Source organism: Prunus dulcis, chromosome 2 (assembly GCF_902201215.1).
Source record: "Prunus dulcis chromosome 2, ALMONDv2, whole genome shotgun sequence".
Taxonomy (NCBI): Eukaryota; Viridiplantae; Streptophyta; class Magnoliopsida; order Rosales; family Rosaceae; genus Prunus; species Prunus dulcis.
The window spans coordinates 24,310,477-24,329,953 of record NC_047651.1 but is presented as its reverse complement, the minus strand read 5'-3'; the positions used below and the strand labels follow the sequence as shown (position 1 = coordinate 24,329,953).

The 19,477-nt window shown below is 38.9% G+C and overlaps 4 protein-coding genes across 6 annotated transcripts; 2 read left to right on the top strand and 2 right to left on the bottom strand.

Moving 5' to 3' along the window:
• Positions 1-248: 248 nt before the first annotated feature.
• On the top strand, positions 249-1,737 carry LOC117618981 (heat stress transcription factor B-2a). Its single transcript, XM_034348786.1, has 2 exons — positions 249-729; positions 822-1,737. The coding sequence occupies exons 1-2, from the start codon at positions 475-477 to the stop codon at positions 1,476-1,478; spliced, it is 912 nt and encodes a 303-aa protein (XP_034204677.1). The 5' UTR covers positions 249-474; the 3' UTR covers positions 1,479-1,737.
• Positions 1,738-2,364: 627 nt separating this feature from the next.
• LOC117618980 (leucine-rich repeat receptor protein kinase EMS1) lies at positions 2,365-6,290 on the bottom strand. Its single transcript, XM_034348785.1, has one exon. It carries the CDS (start codon positions 6,127-6,129, stop codon positions 2,518-2,520), a length of 3,612 nt encoding a protein of 1,203 aa, XP_034204676.1. The 5' UTR covers positions 6,130-6,290; the 3' UTR covers positions 2,365-2,517.
• A 5,857-nt stretch (positions 6,291-12,147) lies between these two features.
• LOC117619014 (CEN-like protein 1) lies at positions 12,148-13,397 on the top strand. Its single transcript, XM_034348832.1, has 4 exons — positions 12,148-12,422; positions 12,573-12,634; positions 12,717-12,757; positions 12,882-13,397. The coding sequence occupies exons 1-4, from the start codon at positions 12,222-12,224 to the stop codon at positions 13,100-13,102; spliced, it is 525 nt and encodes a 174-aa protein (XP_034204723.1). The 5' UTR covers positions 12,148-12,221; the 3' UTR covers positions 13,103-13,397.
• Positions 13,398-14,193: 796 nt separating this feature from the next.
• On the bottom strand, positions 14,194-18,291 carry LOC117619445 (E3 ubiquitin-protein ligase XBAT33). Of its 3 annotated transcripts, XM_034349407.1 has the most exons (11): positions 18,180-18,291; positions 17,852-18,063; positions 17,670-17,729; positions 17,344-17,415; positions 16,933-17,117; positions 16,523-16,683; positions 16,373-16,431; positions 16,242-16,288; positions 16,017-16,160; positions 15,757-15,848; positions 14,194-15,042 (listed from the first exon to the last, which is right to left on the bottom strand). In XM_034349407.1, the coding sequence occupies exons 2-11, from the start codon at positions 18,026-18,028 to the stop codon at positions 14,501-14,503; spliced, it is 1,539 nt and encodes a 512-aa protein (XP_034205298.1). In that variant the 5' UTR covers positions 18,029-18,063; positions 18,180-18,291; the 3' UTR covers positions 14,194-14,500. The 3 variants fall into 3 exon arrangements, with proteins under 3 accessions (XP_034205298.1, XP_034205297.1, XP_034205299.1); XM_034349406.1 differs by having other exon boundaries at positions 17,852-18,213; XM_034349408.1 differs by lacking the exon at positions 18,180-18,291 and having other exon boundaries at positions 17,344-17,411; positions 17,852-17,907.
• Between the last annotated feature and the right edge of the window lie 1,186 nt (positions 18,292-19,477).

Sequence of the window (19,477 nt, the reverse complement as noted above, 5' to 3'; positions counted from 1 at the left end):
TATGAGTTCAAAACATACTAATTAATTTGAGAGTTAAACCTCAAACTCATTAGAATATTCTTTTTGTGAAAGGAAATAAAATTAAAATATACTGGTGCCCCTTGAATACATACAAAAACTTGCAATACTACCGGCCTCTTATATATTGCCACGTATACACAACCGAGAAAATCTGACCCCGGAAGTTTCTCGAAAATTATAAAGAGTTTCGTGTGGTTTCCTCTATTTTTTCACGCTTTCTCTCTCCCATACGATCGATCGTATAAATCCTTTGAATTCCTCAAAGAACCTTCTAGAACTACGAAACCAACCCTCACCTTCATTCCTCCAACTCTCGCTCTCTCTGTTTTGCTCCATCGTCTCCAAAGCCTTCGTCTTTCATATTCTAAAATTTTGATTTCAATTCTATTTTTCATCTTTTTATAGTTAATTAGATTCTGTTTTATTTAGTTTGGTAGAGGCGTGACTTTCGATATGGCTCCGACGTCGGTGGAGCCGAACGGCGGTGAGTCCACATCAGGCGAGTCATCCCAGAGAGCTTTACCGACACCATTTCTGACCAAGACGTATCAGCTGGTCGATGATCCCACAATCGACGACGTCATCTCTTGGAACGACGACGGATCTAGCTTTGTCGTCTGGAACCCCACCGTCTTCGCCAGAGATTTGCTCCCCAAGTATTTCAAGCACAACAACTTCTCTAGCTTCGTCAGGCAGCTCAACACCTACGTAAGTCCTCTATTTGTCTTCTTCAATTTCCGATTGAATTTATAAAAATAATAATATTTCAGTTATTTATTTGATTATTTTTGGATTTTTAGGGATTTAGAAAAGTTATACCAGACCGTTGGGAATTCTCGAACGATTGCTTTCGAAAAGGCGAAAAGCGGCTTCTCTGCGAGATACAGCGCCGAAGAATCATGCCTCCGGCGCCGTCGGTGGCCGTTTCTCCGATGGCGACGGCAGCGGTGGTTCCGAATGCGAAACCTATGATATCTCCATCGAACTCCGGCGAGGAGCAGGTGATTTCGTCGAGCTCGTCGCCGATCAGAGCTCCGTCCGAGCTCATGGACGAGAACGAAAAGCTGAGAAAGGAGAACATGCAGCTCACCAAGGAACTGGCGGAAGTCAAGTCTCTCTGCAACAACATCTTCAGCATGGTCTCGAATTACGCGTACGCACAATCGGAAAGCGGTTTCCCATATGTGAAACCGCTGGATTTGATGCCTGAAAAGCGGTTCTCCGGCGAGGGCGAGAAGGAAGAAGAGGAGGCGAGCCCGAAGCTTTTCGGTGTGGCGATTGGAGCCAAGCGAGCAAGAGAGACCGTCGGCGACGGTGTAGAGGAGGATGAGACCGGCTTACGACTGCAGCAACCGAGCGGTGGTGGCGACGTTAAATCAGAGCCGATAGATATGGATCGTCAGGAAACGCCGTGGCTGAATCAGCGCCACAGGGCTAATCAGAGGGTGTGTAATTGATTATTGATTAGTTAGCATTTACGTTTAGATGTTAGATGGAGTAGTACTAGAGTGGGAACTGTGTGGGGGTGAAAGTTGAACCCCCGTTACTTACAAGGATTGAGGCACGTGTTAAAAATGGGTTCACGTGCGTCGTCAACCTTTAGGGACCCATTTCAAGAAATTTCTTAGACTTTCTAAACTTTTTTTCAATGGTTTCTTTTGCTATTGCATATGGTGCTTTGCATAATAAAGCGCATGTAATCTGATCAAATATTTCGCACTTCCCATCAAGCAAGGGAATAGTCAAATATCAGACCCAAAAAAGAAAAAGAAAAAGAAAAAGAAAAAAAGAAGATGAAATAGGGTATTTATGGAATTGTATGGCAATTAGTTAATTTCCAGTAAGAATAGGTTTGATCATAGGTTCATGGTATCTTCTTAGGACGGATAGTTATTCGTTTCCAAAGTCTTTGTTTTAGAAGAGCATTTATGCGGCTGTCCTCTTGGAAAAGTGTTTTGCACTCTTTTTCTTTTGCTGCCGTCCCTAAATTCCACAGATACGAGAGCTGCCTCTCTTTGACTGCTTTTACCATTTTCATCCTGACCTTATGAATTTTTAAGTGTTTCTCCAAATTAGGGCGAGGCTGAGATGGACTTGAAACTGTTCAAACTTCAATTTTGCTTTGCATGAAATTTTTTTGCAGATAACTTTGTTCATCAACATGTACCTTGTTTGTTACTATGAATACTACTCTGATAACCTTTATGAGCTTAATAACTTTGTTCATCAACATATACCTTGTTTGTTACTATGAATACTACTCTGATAACCTTTATGAGCTTAATGTGAAAGAATAAATGAAAAGGTAAAGTATGAACCGAACATTGTCACCAGGAGGAGGAGTATTGAAATTCTGGCTTGTGATTAGGTTAGCAGACGAATATAGCATTAGCATTACAACTTAGAAGTCCTACCACTTGCTAACTACTTTACATCACCATCAATTGTTGTCATAACAACAACAAACCTATTACACTCTCCACTACATAGACAAGTCTACATTTTACTCGTCTTTGATCCCTTCAAGGAACTAAACACTTGAAGCATGGTTGGCCTGCTGGCAGGGTTATCAGAAAGGCAAACACGGGCAATGTCCAGCACTTGAAGCATCTTGCTCTTCGAATCCGCATTGAGTACGATTGGATCAAGGACATCGGCAGCTTGCCCCTTTTTCATCTTTTGAACAACCCAACCGACCAAGTTCCCGCCTTCCATCTCTTTGAAGTCAGGTCCAGTGGGTTCCTTCCCTGTCACCAATTCAAGCATTATCACACCAAAGCTATAGACATCTCCCTTTGTGGTAGATCTCCCACTTTGTCCATACTCTGGTGGGATGTAGCCAAATGTTCCTGCAATGTCAGTTGAAATGTGAGTCTCACAAGCACTGATCAATCTTGCAAGTCCAAAGTCTGCAACCTTTGGCTCAAAGTCTTCATTTAGCAAGATGTTGCTGGCTTTAATATCCCTGTGAATGATGTGGGGAATAAAACCATGATGAAGAAACGCTAGGCCACGGGCTGCACCCAAAGCAATTTTAAAACGTCTGTCCCAATCCAGGACTTCAAGTTCTCCAGTTCGATTCCTCAGCCAAATGTCTAGGCTCCCATTCACCATATACTCATAAACAAGGAGCTTCTCCTCACCAAGAGAGCAGTACCCAAGCAATGGAACGAGATTTTGGTGGTTTACCTTACCCAAGGTTTCCATTTCAGCAATGAATTCTCGATGTCCCTGGGTTTTATACTCGCTTAGCTTCTTAACTGCAACTGTTTTCCCATTGGACAAAGTGGCCTTGTACACAGTTCCAAAGCCTCCATCTCCAATTATGTTTGTCTTGCAGAAATTGTTGGTGGCTTCAAGTATATCAACTAAAGTTAGCTTCAGAAGTGGCTGCTGAAACATGGCCACATTGATGCTCAGAGGTTCCTTTGATCTGCTGCTACTGAGGAAATAGAGATTATGATCTAAGAAACTGCTTAACTTGCTTTCTTCAGTTTCTTCAGGATCATGACGACTGCTTCTGGTAACCCATCTTATTAAAGCTAAAGCTACGACAACAATTATCAGAGCACTTCCAACTACAACAGCTGCAACTCGCCCAGCATTCAACAAAGCTGACTTATCAAAACTTTTGACTTGACAATCCAAATTCATGATTCTCCCACACAACCTTTTATTACCAGCAAGTGATATTTTCGACAGATTCTGGCAAATACCAGTCTTGGGAATCGGCCCTTCCAACCTATTCTCTGCAAAGTTCAAGTAAAACAAATTGTTGAGGCTGCATACTTTCTCTGGAATCTGCCCAGAGAGCTTGTTACTTGAAACATCGAAATACTCCAGTTGCATCAGATTCCCCAGGTCTGGAGGAATCTCTCCTCTAAACAAATTTGAATGAAGATCCAAATATGTCAAGTATGACAGATTTCCCAAAGAAAGGGGCAGCTCCCCATTAAAGAAATTATTGCTCAAGTTCATATTTTCAATCCTCCAAGCCATGGAATTTGAGAAGAGCTCATCAACACGACCAGAAAGCCTGTTCTGCTGAACGTACAACCCCACAAGATTCTGCATGCTTGAAAGAGATGAAGGGAGCTCACCATCCAGCTTGTTACAGCTTAAGTCTAAGTGGGTTAGCCCTTTCAAGTTCCCAAAGCTTATTGGAACAGCACCAGATAACTTATTGCCAGTCAGATTAAGCTTTACCAAACTTCCCAAACGACCTAAGCTTTCAGGCATGGTGCTTGTAAGCTGGTTATTTCCAAGATACAAGCCTTGAAGCTTGGGGGATTCACCAAATTCTGGAGGAATGGAACCACTGAGCATGTTGCCGGACAAATCCAAGGTTGTAAGATTTGTTAAGCGCGAGAGGGATTTTGGAATTCCCCCAGACAGCATGTTGTTGCTGATCAACAGATCCACCAGAACAACACAGTTACCCAAATCTTCAGGTATTGTGCCAGACAGTCTATTGTAGGACAAATCAAGCACTCCAACATGTTGAACAAAGCTCAAATCAGGGATAGTAACTTGCCGAAAATACGAGGATGACTTTGAAGGAATTGATCCAGACAGCTTATTATGAGAAAGTACCAGGCATTGCAATTGAGCCAAGTCCTCAATCTCCACCGGAATAGAGCCACTGAGTTGGTTGTTTCCCAGTTCCAATGTCGTAAGTCCTGTGCACCGGCCAATCTCAGCCGGAATGTTTCCTCCAAGAAGATTTGAATTCAAGTTAAGAACAGAAAGGGTGCTGAGATTTCCAATCTCCTTAGGTATAGTGCCTTTCAACTGATTGTTACTAAGAACAAGCCTTTCCAATGCAGCTGCCCTACCAATTTCCTTTGATAGAGAACCCCTCAACTGGTTATTAGAAGCTGAAAATTCCATCAAATTGACCGAGTTCCAAAAACTTGTAGGTATTGTACCCGTGAAATTGTTTGAATCAAGGTCGAGCACCATCAGTGGAAGCTCTGAAAGGTAACCAGGGATTGGCCCAGCAATCTGATTATTGACCAAAACCAACTGAGTAAGGTTCCTACACTGCACAAACGTGTTCTCAATCGTTCCTGAGAGGAAATTACTATCCAGATCAATCTCGACGAGCGAGACCGCATTACAGAGCTCTTCTGGAATTGGACCCGACAACCTGTTGCTGCTCAAACTAAGGGACCTAAGCGTAGAACAATTCCCAATCTCAGGTGGGATTTTCCCAGAAAACGAATTGCTCGAAAGCAAAATTGATTCAACCTGATGCCAGTTTCCGAGCCAAGGAGGCAATGGTCCGGAAAGATTGTTCTTCTCAGCAGAAAACGTCAAAACGTGAAGCTCAGAAAGCTCCTCTGGTAGCGACCCAGAAAGCGAATTGAAGGAAAGCATCAAAGTCTTCAAATTCCTACAGTTTCCCAGCTCAGCAGGGACAGAGCCATTAAGTTCAGCAAAGACTAAATTCAGAATACTCAACTTCTGCAACTTCCCGATGGCTTTCGGTATGGAACATCTCAATGGGTTGTATGAGAGGTCAAGTTTACTCAGTGATTCCAACTTGGATAACTCTTCAGGCAATGGACCGGTTATGGAACATGAAGGAGAATCAAGATTCTCGAGCCGTGAAAGGTCACCGATTTCACGAGGCAATGGACCCGAAAAATGGTTAGCGCCAATGTAGAGGTCGGTCAGATTCTTCAAGCTACCAATTTCAGGTGGAAGAGAACCAGAGAGAGAGTTGTTGGATATGTCCAAGGAAACTAAAGATGGAAGCTTTGAAATCTGAGGTGGGATTTGGCCGTGGAGGAGGTTCGAGGAGAGGTCAAGGACGGTGAGGTTAGGGAGAGAGAAAAGCGAGGGAGGGAGTGTGCCTCTGAGTGACAGAGTTGGGATGGCGAGTGAAGTGACTCGGCCGAGTTGGCAAGAGACGCCGACCCAGTTGCAGTGTGGGATGGATGGCCTCCATGAAGAGAGAACTTCAGGGTTTTCAAGTGCGGTCTTGAAAGAAATCAGGGCTTCTCTTTCTGGGCTCTGCTCATTTTGGTCAACAATGGCATTGGTGAGTAGGAAGAAACACTGAAAGGCTAAGAGTACGAAAAACAGAGGCTTTTTCGACGCCATGAAACACAGAGAGATATTGAACGAAAGAAAAAAACAGAGGGCCCAAAGCTGTGTTGCAAAGAACCCAAAGCTGTGATGCAAAGAAATGAAGGTAGAAGAAAACTAAGGGCTCATTGCAGCTGCTGCATTCGAGCGAGTAGCCAGAGAGAGTTGAGTGTTTGCCAAGAAGCCCCCCATAAACATCAAAACAAGATGTTATTAAATCGGTCAGAGAGCGGCACGCAGCTCACGTGACTTGTAGTCTGTAATAAGTTCAAAACGCCAATTCTGTTTCATTTGCAAAAACGCCCCTACTTTGACCCAAAATGTATCTTTCTCGAATTTATACTTTCAACCCAAATACTCTTCGTATTCCAAACTTCACCCCAGTGCCCTACTTTGTTCAGAGAATCCGGCTTTTGTCTCTTTTTCTTTTCGTTTTCAATTCTCAATTGTGCTCTTCTGCTTCGGAAATTAGGGGCTCTGTTTCTTGTGCATGTCCTCTCTCTCTCTCTCTCTCTCTCTCTCTCTCTCTCTCTCTCTATTTTGTGATTGATTGAATATGTATATGATTTGTTTTTGTAGCTGTGGGCTTGGTGGGTTTTGCAGCTTTAGCACTATGTAGGGATATAATTACATTGCTTATGAGAATAAGTATCGTCTGACCTTTCGTAGTTGGATCCTTACTTTCATAGTGGTATTATTATTGGACTACGATTATACTTCCTCCTTTCATGCTGTTTATTTAGTTTGTTTAATTCAATGTGATGTGAAAGAATTTGGAATTTTAGTAGTTATTTCTTCACTCGAAGTCTTGTGTTTGAATCCTCTCTTCTTTAACTTAAAGTCGCTTGTATTAAAAAAAAAAATTGAATTTTAAATTGAATTGGGGTTATTTCTTTTGATGCTACTCTATATCTTGGTCAAAGTGTGGAAGAAGTACACCTTTATATTTGTTCATCCAATTGAATTGATAGGGGCAAATTCATAAATACTAGTACCTTTGATATGCTATCTTACAGTATGGGGGTCCACATGATTTGGGTTAAAAGTATAAATAACTGAAATAGAGGAGTGAGGCTGGAAACGTGAGTTGTGTGAAGTTTCTTACGAAATGACAAAGAAAGGTGCTTTCGATGCTGCCCAACGCCAAAAGGCTGAGGATGAAAGTAGAAGTTACAGTGGATAAAATGTGACCCGGGCCCCGTGCACTTTTTTGTATGGTTTTTGAAAAATAATCTGTATGGTTCGCGAAAACAAAAACCTCTTTTTTGAATCCAACCAACCAACAGCAATAAATAAGTTTTCTCAATGCCAATATTGGAAAGCCCAGCAAATGCTATATTAAAGAAAGAATGCTAAAAAAATTACATCGGAAAACACCAAGTAATACAAGTTCAACATTTATATCAGTCTCCATTTTCCATTTTGGGTTAGCAATTGAACAAGAATTATTCAATTTTCTTAACACATGTTTATACTAATTAATTTAGACTATCCACTGTAATCGACAAACAACAAAAATTATAATATAACACAAATGGGCAACTTTATAATATTAATTGAACTGACAAAAAAGCCCTCGTGAGTCGAGAGTGGGGGACCTTGGGGGCATTTAATATCAGCTCTGCAATTCATCTGCATGGTTCAGGAATCAGGACAGACATTTTGACATGGGATTGTGGTTATTTTGGTCATTGTGTTATATATATATATATATATTAATAACAATCTTCGATTTTTTCTGATTACTTTATAAAACATGGCAGTTTATTTGCACTTGGGATAGTGATATATGATGATGAGACATGAGAGTAGGAAAGGAAGTGAGGGAGATGTAGTGGGGGCTGAGCTGTCCCTTGATAGGAAGCAAAAACTCAAAACAGGAATTTCCTCTGTTTTGATGCAGCCTTGCCCCGATTGACACTCTATAATCTTTCTTTATCATATCAATTCTCAACATTGTAATAATAATTTGCGACTCCACTGCTTCTTTTATTTTAAAAATGCAAAAGTATTTTACGAAAGAATGCTGATACTATTTTGTTTTTTGTCCTCTCAGAAAAGCTGATATTGGCAGGAAGCTTTTACACACTAGATAGGGAGGTACGTCTGCCTTGTCTTATTGAAGCATTTTTTTCTTCATGAAAATAATTGAACCAACTGTATGGTTTTGTTTGTGTCAGCGCAGTACCATAATTTGCATGAGAGGCCAAGAACTTCAAAGATCATGTTCATTGCATATATCACATGGCATGGCAGGCAGATCTTTTGTACCAAAAGCATCAAACATTTACATTTTGATGCTCATCTCTTCTCTTCAGAACCATAAAATTTCAAACAACACAACAAACAAGACTCGTTTGTTTCAAAATTTGTAAGCTACGCAAGGTTTTGATTTTTCTTTGACATTTAAACTTGTTTGTTTTTGTTTTGGTACGTCCTTTAAACTTTTTTGCTGAGTAGAGTAACTGTGTAAACAGCAAACAACAGTAATCAAATATTAGCAGCTGAGAGAGGCACACTGCATGAGCTGCATGAAAATTTGAAACATTTCCTGTTCCTGCAGTTATAGATAAACATAAAAACAGATAGGTTTCTTAACAAAGTAAACAAGGCATTAATAACTGCATGACAGATGAATAGTGATGGCAAGTTTTGGGATGGGATGTCTGGCGGGGGCACATGTGTTGTTAAGTGTTTATGTATGCATAACATAATAATATGGAAACAATTTAAGAGAAGATTTATGGGAAAAATTTAAGAGTCTGCGATTAAATATGGAAAGCTTTTTATGATGGTGTGGTGTTGGAATCTGTGAAGGAATTCCAAAAATTGAAGATTGAGAAAGATTTGTGAAGTGACTTTGCGTGACAAAAGCAAGTGAGTGGATCAAAATTTACTCATCACTGACTGCAAGCATTGCAATTTGGCATCGGGGCCTCATTTTAAGTGCAAAGCTTCCGAGTGCAAGTGCCTAAACTCAAATCATCAAAACTCATACGTATATGTCTCTGTGGGTGACGAAGACTGTGAGAGAAGAAGATAACCATTACCATATATAGATTCCCTCTTTTTCTCTGCACTGCTCTGCTCTGCTCTGATCTGCTCTCTTCTGCTCTGTGTGGCGTGGGTTATACATTGTACATTGATGATAATAGGCCTTGATTTCTCTCTCTCTCCCTCTCCCTCTCCCTCTCTGTGTGTTTTGGATCACACATCTATTATCACACACTTTGTTGGACCATTGTTCTTGAGCCTCAAACAAGACCTTCCATCAAAACAAATAGCTCAAGATAGTATGACGAGTAACTGGGCCAAGTCATATACAGTGGTGGGTCAAAGAAGCATGTCAAGCCCATGTAAACTTCTCCAAATCCAAATGTCAATGGACCAATTTGGCCACAGAATTTAAATCCAATGCTCAATAAATTTGAGGCTTACCCTGTTGAAATTGGGCTTTGTTGGGTTAAGTCCATATTTGCATCTTGATTTCATTTAAAAATAAATAAATAAAAATACAAGCGATAGTCTAAACTACAAGAGGAGAGGATTTCTCACTCACACATACTACCAAGGTGTCATAGGGGTTCAAACCTTGAGATCACTGATTTGTAAGTCAATACCCCAACCCAACCCCACAAACAATTCTAGCAGTCAATTTACTTTAGTTTAAGCACATTATACTATTAGGTCTAAATTTACCAGGACATGAAAATATTGCAAGGCAAGGAACAAAAGAGAACCAACAAAAGAAGGAAAGGCTGAGATTCCATTCTGTTCTATTATTGTATAATATATTCTCTATCTCTATAGTAGAGTAGAAGCAGTAGAATAAAATAAGGTATTCCCTGAGCAACTCAGAAGGATATAGACAAACAAAATAGACAAAAGTGTATTATATAGCCTGATGTAGCATGTTGGCTCTTGAAAAAACTGCCTACTCCAATGGACTAGACAAATAAATTAGGCAATACAATATTATTTTATTTATTTTCATATTTTTATATTTACCTCATTTCAATATTACCTTAAAGCATGAAAATTTTGATATGACAAGGTAAATGAAGTTTGCCTACCCTTTTGCCTCTTTATAGGGAGATGCTCAACCATTCAATTAACATCCAAGAAAAGGACACTTGGGGGCCTATTTGACTAGAAGAAAGTGAAGGGTGCCCAAAAGTTATGAAACGTGTCGAATGTCGAAGAAAAGAACACACAGAGATTGGCCATAATTTATGCTGATCATTGGAGAAGTGAGCGAGTGAGTGAGTGAATATGACGAGAAGGAGTCCATGTTACGAAATGAAAAAAATGGAAAAGCTATCTATCATTTTATTCATGATCAGACAAATGAGTGAGGTGTCAAGCTTCGAGTGGTTAATTCCCATTCATGCATCATAATCCATAGGGTAAAGTGGTTTGCATCTTCCAAGATTCCTTTGGTTTTTGTCTTTGGCATTCAAATAAAGTAGTTTGTGCTTAAAACCTCATCTACAGTAAATAGCATTTGAATCGTGCTCTCTCTTCTCTTCTCTTCTCCAATAATATTTCATTTATTATTATATAGGTCTAATAATAAGTCTTAGAAATTGACCCTTAATATCTGCTGAGCAACTCACTCAAACTATTCGAGATGAGGATCAAGTGGCAATATGTGCATGTTGCAGGAGACCTGGCCTTTCCTTCCATATTGTTGCTTGCTTGCTGCAGATTCTTAACTCATGTAGCCGCTTCTTTTTCTTTTCTTTCCATGTTGATATATATATATATATATATATTCACAGAATAGCAGGCTGCTTATTTTAGTTGCAAATTCAAACTTTGTGACTCAATTCAATTTATGTATGTATCTATGTATATAAGTACATTCTTTGTGGGGGAAAAGAAATGTATGTATATACCAATGAACATGTTTCCTAGTTGCTGGTTGCATTAACCTTGATCCCAAGCTACTCTCTCGTAGACCAAACGACAACATTAAATGGGTTATTTTGGACGAGGGAAAATGTTCTCTTACAAAACTGTTTAGCAACATAAAATACTTGTAATATCATTCCCACCTTAGAGAAATTAATACCCTGCTTTACATTCAAAAACATATATATATATATATATATATATGTGTGTTCAAAAACAAAAAAGTTTGAATTAGGAATAATAGCAATGCTTAATTCACCTCACGTTTTGAAAATCTTGATTAACTGGCTAATATATGGCATGCTTTCTAACTGATCATCATGTTTGTATACCACAAGAAAATATTATCATGCATGTCATAGCATTATTGGCCATAAATAGCAAAATAGTGTTATCCCTATTTCATATGGAAGTCTTTCACCTTCGTACTTTTTCTATTTGCAGCTGTATGCCGCAATCAACAATAACATGTTATCAACCATATTTCTCCCTCGAACCCTAACCCAAATCCAAATCCCATCATTTTATTTTATAATTGTATCATTCAAAAATTTGAAAGCTATTGAACCTCAACTAATAATAAAATCTAATCCCCAGCTCCTGCTATCCAATTTTCTTCTTATTTTTTGTGTTGGTCATTTAGGACAGAACGTTGTGTGTGTCCATTAAATTAAATTAAAACACTTTTTCCGAGCTTGTTGATAAGATAGTTTTTTTTTCCCTGTCTAATGTTAAAAAGCATGTGCATGCAGAGAATTACTTAGCACTTTAAAAGCTGAATTCCCATTTGCCCAAGATATTGTTATTAGCAGGGAAAAAGTTTATATTCTTCATTCTCATTTACCCAATAAGGCAATGACATTAGATTCTACAATTAAATAAACAACTTTATGCTTTTATTAAGGGGATCACTTCTCTTAGCATCACGACTCAACAATTTAAAGTAAACTCATCTCTCTAGTGGGTTCTTCTTACACGTGTTCTTTCCCCAAATAGACCACCCGCAATCTCTTACTTAATTAATTTGTAAGCCAAGCTCGTGAAGCTTCCTAGGCCTCTGGTTGTGCCTATATATATTGATCTCACTTTCAAATATATTGCACCAAGTTCCAACCAACACTAGCTAGTAGCACAAAACATTCATCCTTCTACTCTTTTTCTTTGACTCCATCTTCTACTTAATTGTACGTAGTATGTCAAGGATGGTGGAGCCATTGACTCTTGGTAGAGTGATAGGAGAGGTTGTGGACAGCTTCACCCCAAGTGTGAGAATGAAAGTAGTTTACAATCCCAACAGACAAGTTGCCAATGGACATGAGCTCATGCCTTCTGTCATTTCTGCTAAACCTCGCGTTGAGATCGGTGGTGACGACATGAGGGCTGCTTATACCTTAGTAAGTTTCAGCTTCACCAATTTATATATATATATTTATATGTACACAAAAACAGAAAGTTTCAGTTGAAGTGATCCCTCAAATAAGCTCTTGTGCGTGCTATATTTTTATTAAGTTACTATTTTTGACTTTGGTTGTCAACGTGTGAAGATAATGACGGACCCAGATTTTCCAAGCCCCAGTGATCCTTACTTGAGAGAACATCTCCATTGGTTTGTACATTAATTTTAGTAAATTCATGGTTCAGATTTTGTTCCAATTCAACTAGCACTAAAGTATACATTTATGTTTCAGGATGGTCACAGACATTCCTGGTACAACTGATGCATCCTTTGGTAAGTTTAATAGACAATGTGATATAGGACAAGAAATAGGGTTGCGCATTAAAGATAAATAATTAAAATCTGTTCCTAATAAATAAACTAATTTGGTTTAATTATATGTGGAAATAATTAACAGGAAAGGAAAATATGGAGTATGAAAGTCCAAGGCCGGTTGTGGGTATCCACAGATACGTGTTCCTGTTGTTCAAGCAGATGAGGGGAAGAGAAACAGTGACAGGTCCAGCTTGCAGGGACAATTTCAACACAAGGACATTTTCACAAGAGAATGGTCTTGGCCTTCCTGTGGCCGCTGTCTACTTCAACGCACAAAGAGAAACTGCAGCTAGAAGAAGATGATCAATTTTTTAATTAGTTAACTAATACCAAATAAACCAGCAATAAAATTAGATTAATGAATGCCATGGAGATTGATCTCCTGGTCTTCCATGAAGCCTGGAGGGAGGGAAGGAGAAGGCTGTTGTATTTCTATGATCGTACGGTCATGTCGTAGGTCATTGTTTATGTTGTTGTACCTAGGTTTAGGGACAGTATTGTGTTGTGTTGGGTTGGTCCCATAAGTCAACTTTTTAATTTCTGCTCTGCTGATTGGTGTTTTGGTGATACGATTCATGTAGCATCATAGCTACGTGTCACCCTGTGCTTGCTATATTCAAAAGTTACGTACGCAATTGTCTTTTAATGTGATGGGGGCTGATCGACCGCTATTATTGGTATTATTATTCTTATTCTCATTTGCTTTTTTCTTATTCTTTTTCTTTTTCTTTTTCATTTTAGTGTTGAAAAACATGTACCTCCACGATCATACTAATTCCATTTGCATTGTTGTTGTGCCATTTCGAAGCCAGACACACAAGACAGATGATCATATTTTTCATCCTAGTTCCTACCGAGAAATGGAATAAATAGGGTCAAGATTTGAAAGACTAAAAGTGGGGAAGTATTCGAAATTTTTTCTTTTAAAATTGAGAAGAGATATATAATTAGATTAAGAGTCGATCAGTCTTAAATTTAAATCAAAAGAAATAAAAACAATGTAACTGGTTTGATTTATTTGGATACCTTGCTCATACTGGTGCAACAAATTTTTTAAGAGTAAAAGCAGATAGACTAGCTGGATAAGTTTCGTAGCATTTTTAACTAGTACACAGTGCGTGTTCATCCCAGGAAACCTCAAACCTTAATTGTGGGAAAGGAATTGCTGGGATCGAATAAGTAAGATAAGGTGGATGTAATTTGTGGGGATGGCGTGGGATCTTGAACATACAGGAAAAAAGCACTACAGGAAATTACGACCACGAAGAGTAGAGCTTAAAGTCTCAGCCAGGGAAAAGAATGACAATCAACCGAAACCAAGTGGCTTTCTTGCCCCCGGAATTTGAAAATAAAAACACAATCCAACACATGAGATGAAAATCAAAAGGAAAACATGTAGTGAAAAGAATTTTCTTTTGCTTTCTTCACATTCAATTACAACCAATGTATAATGCCAAACATACAAATTTTACAGCCGTAGTAAATGCCACATATGATATGATGCCACCACCCAAATCATCCATGTAGCCGCCCGAACAAAAACCGGAAGCAAACACGGGTATGCATAATTTCACACTTGTGTTCTGTCCCACAAGGGATGATGAAACATACAGCGCCCAACACAGACACTGTTTGGTGTCGATTAAAAATTCCTTGACTGGAACATGACAAGGTAACTAAGCATCATATCACCAAGCCAAGTTAAGCATTTATTTCTGCGTTGCACTGATGCTCCCTACTGCAGCTCCTCCTGCTCCAAAACATGCTTGAACAGCTTGTTTTCTCAAGTCTCGGCCCTTCCATTTTATCCTGGTCTACTGATGTTGCTTGCGGTCGTCTGGGCAATTCATCTTGAGTTCCAGCCTCCCGGGATTCAAATGGCGGGCATGGACCATCATTGCACGTGCACAAAGGAATGGTGACAGATGGAAACGGACTACAGGTGACTGGGCAGAGCATATCTGAAGAAACTGAAGCCACACGGTTCTTTCGGATCTCTGGTGCACAAGCTGGAGATAGACGGTCTGGATCACGAGGGTGAAGTATACATGGGGTACAAAGGCCAAGTGACATCTGTAATTTATTTTCCTTTGCTGGGGAGCCAGGCAATTTGACAAAGGAGATGATTCCGTGTCTACAAAAAGGGCATGGAATGGACCCGGGTGGGCCTGCCATTTCTGAAGGTATGTTGCTTGCTGAGCAAAGATAGAGTGCGCATCTTACACAAAGCTCATGCCCACACCCTGAAAGTACAAGTAACTAGAGGATGAATATAATCTAGTGAGGAAAATAACTGAATTTCTATAGTCCAGACACTTGGTATATGAACTGTGATAATGGAACAACTCATAACGTTTCAATATCAATCCAACAAAAATTGGAAAATACCCTAGTCTTCCCTTCAAATCCTCCCAAAAACATAATCAATGAAGAACAAAAAGAAAGAAAGACTAGTACCATTAAGGATAAATTTATGAAAGATCAAGCTCACCCATTAAGTAAGCAATCAATCAATCACAATTATAAATACATGACTTTCTCCTACATTTGTTGTTTTAACAATATGCCTGGAATGCCTTATTCATATTTATGCATATATTAATAGAAATGATTGGATCCTCTGTAATTTTAAGACTCCTCTGTGATAACTTCCTTGATTAACTTACTCCTCTCAAAAATCTTTGGACAGTATTAGAAAGAAATAAACAGGCCCAATGAATCAAACATACAATCGGATTTACATCCTATATCAGAATACGTTATCATGGTAACATCGGAAGTCCTCTTGAGACTACTGAGAATCTCAGTGAAGGATTATCAGTAAGGAACTACAATGGTTATAAGACTAGCTCATAATACGAATATTCAACTATACGATGGAAAAAAGGTAATTTGGTAAAATATCAGGAAGATACAAACACATGACTGAGACATGAAAACACCACTACGGGACAAACCTTCTGCAGCTACAGAACATGCTCTTTCCAAGCACACAGCACATATATCTGTATCATCTGTTGAGGATGTCACAGACTTAAATCCACAATCCCTGCAGTAAATTCCAAGGACTTGAGTTTATGTGCTGACATTGATATACTTGTTAAACTTTCTTAAGTAAAAACTTCTGTAGAGAGGGGTTTTATCTTTCCTAAAGCCATAAGGCATGCAGAAACTTAATCGTATTAGTGTCCACAGATGTAATTAGTTGAAGCTTTACCTTGCTATGTTCAGTATGCTCATCAGAGGCAAGGACAGGTAATTAGAAAGGGAAAATGATGGTATTGTTGAGTCAGAATTGGGTGCTAGCAGTGGTTCAAGCCAGTGGCGCCCCCACATTCTGGCAACATCAGCAGGAAGCCACCTGAAAGAATATTCTTCAGATTAGTCATGGCTCATGTCAATAGTATTTGAATACCAACTGTGAAAACCAGAAGAGCCATACCCATTGCAATTCAAAGTCGTCTTACTGGCACCTCTTGCGAGGAGGATCTGCAATATACAGACACCATCAGTTTAAATTCAAAAGAGAGCAACTATTTTGTTTAGAAACCATCAAATTGATATAATTCTTGCCTGACAGCATTTTAAGTTACCCCCACAAGCAGCATAGTGCAACGGAGAACTTCCAGCTCCTACAAAAATAAATTTTCACTTCAGTTTGAAGCAGGATCAGAAAGGAACATTCCTTCAGTTAAAGAACTAGTTACTGAACAACAAGCGAACCTATCAAATCCATAGAAGTTCCGTAATGAAATGTCACAGCTGATACTTTCGCATGAAGATCAAGTAGGAGTTGTACGCAATCAAAATATCCATTCAATGCAGCCATATGAAGAGCAGTGATACCACAATCTGCTGCCTTATTTACAAACTTGGACAGAGCACTGCACTGGAATAGAATGAATAAATAACAAGAAAGAAATGTGTATCTAAAGGCAGCCCTGTAAACATAATATATCTGATGCTGGTTTCCTTGAAACTTAACTAAACTATAAATATCTAAGCAAAATTCCCTCCATCAAGAATTTGGAAAGTAATCCCATTTCATTACTCTTTTCCATTTATGTTCCAATCGTGGAAGAATTTAAATTTACAATAAGTCTCCTTAAAAAAGAAAGAAGCTACACACATACCTTTGCTCATTTTTGCTCATGACATTTACACCATCACTTCTGTCGCTATCTATCTGAGTATTCAGAGATTCGTAAGAAGCACTTGGAACAAAGTCAGCCACAACAAGTCTTATACATCTTACATGCCCATTTACAGCAGCAAAATGAAGAGCTGTCCGGCCAGTAAGATAGTCTGCTCTAGTAACCTAATATCAGGAAGAATATATGATTCAAAATTGGATGCAGAATCAGTTCTTTTTCTTAGTGAAAAAAGGACTAGAATATGTCAAAACATAACTGCTATATCCGGCTTCACTAGAAAAGATTCATGACTCAAATATTAGAATCAAGTTAAAAGGCTTTGCAGCTTTACAAGGCCCGTCTGGATATGGTCTAGAAATTGCATAAGCAAATTAGAACTTAGTAACTCACATTACATCTGAAGAGCAGGAGGGTTTGTACAACTTCCCAATGTCCATATCGGCATGCTTGCATCAATGCTGTCTTTAAACACAGAAATCAAATAACTTAATCAGCATTTAGTATCAAACTCGGAACGACAATTCAAGCCCCTCATGAGCTTCCATTTGCAATTCTAAGGTTCAATTCATGCAATAAAGCATACCAATCACGAATCTTTCTAATCAAATCGATGCCCATATCCCAAAATTCTCTCTAACGGAGATTCAAAGTCGCAAATTTAAATGTTATCTGATACACAGAGAAAAATTTAACGAGAAAAGCACCAATTGTCGCACCTGCCCACAGTAATTTCTGGAATTGACTTCTGCTCCATTCTCGAGCAGCAAAGAAACAATCTAAATCAAACCCAAAAAAGAAAAAGCAAATCTAAAAATTGGATAGCGGATCAAAAACGAACAATCACAAGCTACAATAAATTAAAACAAAAACCAGCCCAGAAGAGAAAAAGGAAAAGGACCTCGTTATGGCCTTTAGCGGCGGCGAAATGGAGAGGGGAGTTGAGGCCACCAAAGGTGGAGTATTTGGCAAGGCAAGGATTGCAATCTAAAAGCATCTTTGCCTCTATTAAATCTCCATCTCTAGCAGCCGAAACTAGTCGTTCTCCGGAGGCAGAGCACCCAAATGAATTGCCCATTTCCCCCTCTCACCACCCTCTGTCTCTGTCTCTCTCTAAATATATGTGTAAATATGGAAAAGATAAAAAAGGAGGATAATTTAGGTCAACCGTCGTGGAACATTACTCAGTTACCAAAATCAGAGCTATAAATATATAAATAATATCATACCAGAGTCAGTGAGCCCACAACAATGGCAATGTGATTTGGTTTGGACAATGGAGGATTTAGATATGGGATTTTGTCAAAAAAAGTAAAAACATTTGTGTTCAAATATTTTCTTATTTGGTATTCGCTTAATTTCATTTTCCTTGCTAAGAAAAACATTTCCTTTGCTAGTTGTCCAATTCATATGGTTTCTAAAATAAAAAGGAAAATTATATTCATACCCTTCCAAACAAATAATTCCCTACCGAAAAATTATCCCATTCAGATTCTCTTGCGCGTTCAGATCAGACATCCAACGGTACTAAGGGAAACAAGAGGCAAAAGAGATCAGGTGGTCCGCAGATCACTATAATCATGCCTGCAGTGCAGAGGCCGACCAAAAAGAGAGCGTAAGCACATCGTGCCAAGTCACTTAATCACGACAACTTTGATGCCTTTGTCGAAAACGGACACGTGGGTGATACTAGGTTGTCGTCGATGATCAAGTTCACTGGAATCGGACGACTGAGGAGGCATTGATTGAGAAATAATAATAGGTGGCATAGCTTTCAAGTGATAAAGGTCTGAGTGTCAGAGGTAAGCTTTCTCTCATCAATAACTTGGGGCTGTACGCAAGGAATTAGGTGAAGGTTCGGTGGGGCTGTGGGCTACTGATTCGTAAGCTAACCGTTAATTTTTTTTCCTTCTAAAGTTAGGAAGGGAGACGCGTTTTCACATAAACTGTCAAAGTATCATAAAATTCAAATATAAGACTATTAATTTACAAATTAATACTAGTTTTTACTAAGTTAGACCCGTTAAAATTTTTCGACTCAAATAAATTCAACAACATGCATTAAGGCTGACGTCGTTAACAGATCAATCTACGAGGGTTTATTTTGGTCGGGCTGTCAACAACAATGGTTGGTGGGATCATTCTAAAATCATATTTATTTTTTATACGAAACCACAAAAGCCTATCGAACAAATATATGATTACAAATTTTGATGTCACTGATGATATCGACTCTTATCGTAACACGACTTTCAAAAATAAAAATAATAATAAGGTTAACTTGCCTTACGTAAGCACAATTGCAAAACAGTTGTCTGGGAAATAAATAAATATAATCATAATTACGTACTAGTACTAGCATGCATTATCATTTCGTCAACCTTTTTATTTTTTTGTTTGTTTTAGCGATTCTTCCTTTTCTCCCTATCAGTGCCAGATGTTCCAGTCTGTTTCCTTTTGATGATGCAGCTCTTTATTAAACAGCCCACATGAACAGTCCTCCCTATATTTTTCTCATCCCCAATGT

Coding starts and splice junctions, on each gene's coding strand:
- LOC117618981 (XM_034348786.1), top strand. CDS start 475: ATGGCTCCGACGTCGGTGGAGCCGAACGGCGGTGAGTCCACATCAGGC. Junction 730..821: donor TCAGGCAGCTCAACACCTAC/GTAAGTCCTCTA, acceptor TTGGATTTTTAG/GGATTTAGAAAAGTTATACC.
- LOC117618980 (XM_034348785.1), bottom strand. CDS start 6,129: ATGGCGTCGAAAAAGCCTCTGTTTTTCGTACTCTTAGCCTTTCAGTGT.
- LOC117619014 (XM_034348832.1), top strand. CDS start 12,222: ATGTCAAGGATGGTGGAGCCATTGACTCTTGGTAGAGTGATAGGAGAG. Junction 12,635..12,716: donor TTGAGAGAACATCTCCATTG/GTTTGTACATTA, acceptor TTTATGTTTCAG/GATGGTCACAGACATTCCTG. Junction 12,758..12,881: donor TACAACTGATGCATCCTTTG/GTAAGTTTAATA, acceptor AATAATTAACAG/GAAAGGAAAATATGGAGTAT.
- LOC117619445 (XM_034349407.1), bottom strand. CDS start 18,028: ATGGGCAATTCATTTGGGTGCTCTGCCTCCGGAGAACGACTAGTTTCG. Junction 16,684..16,932: donor ATGAGCAAAAATGAGCAAAG/GTATGTGTGTAG, acceptor ATTCCAGTGCAG/TGCTCTGTCCAAGTTTGTAA. Junction 15,849..16,016: donor AGCATACTGAACATAGCAAG/GTAAAGCTTCAA, acceptor AATTTACTGCAG/GGATTGTGGATTTAAGTCTG.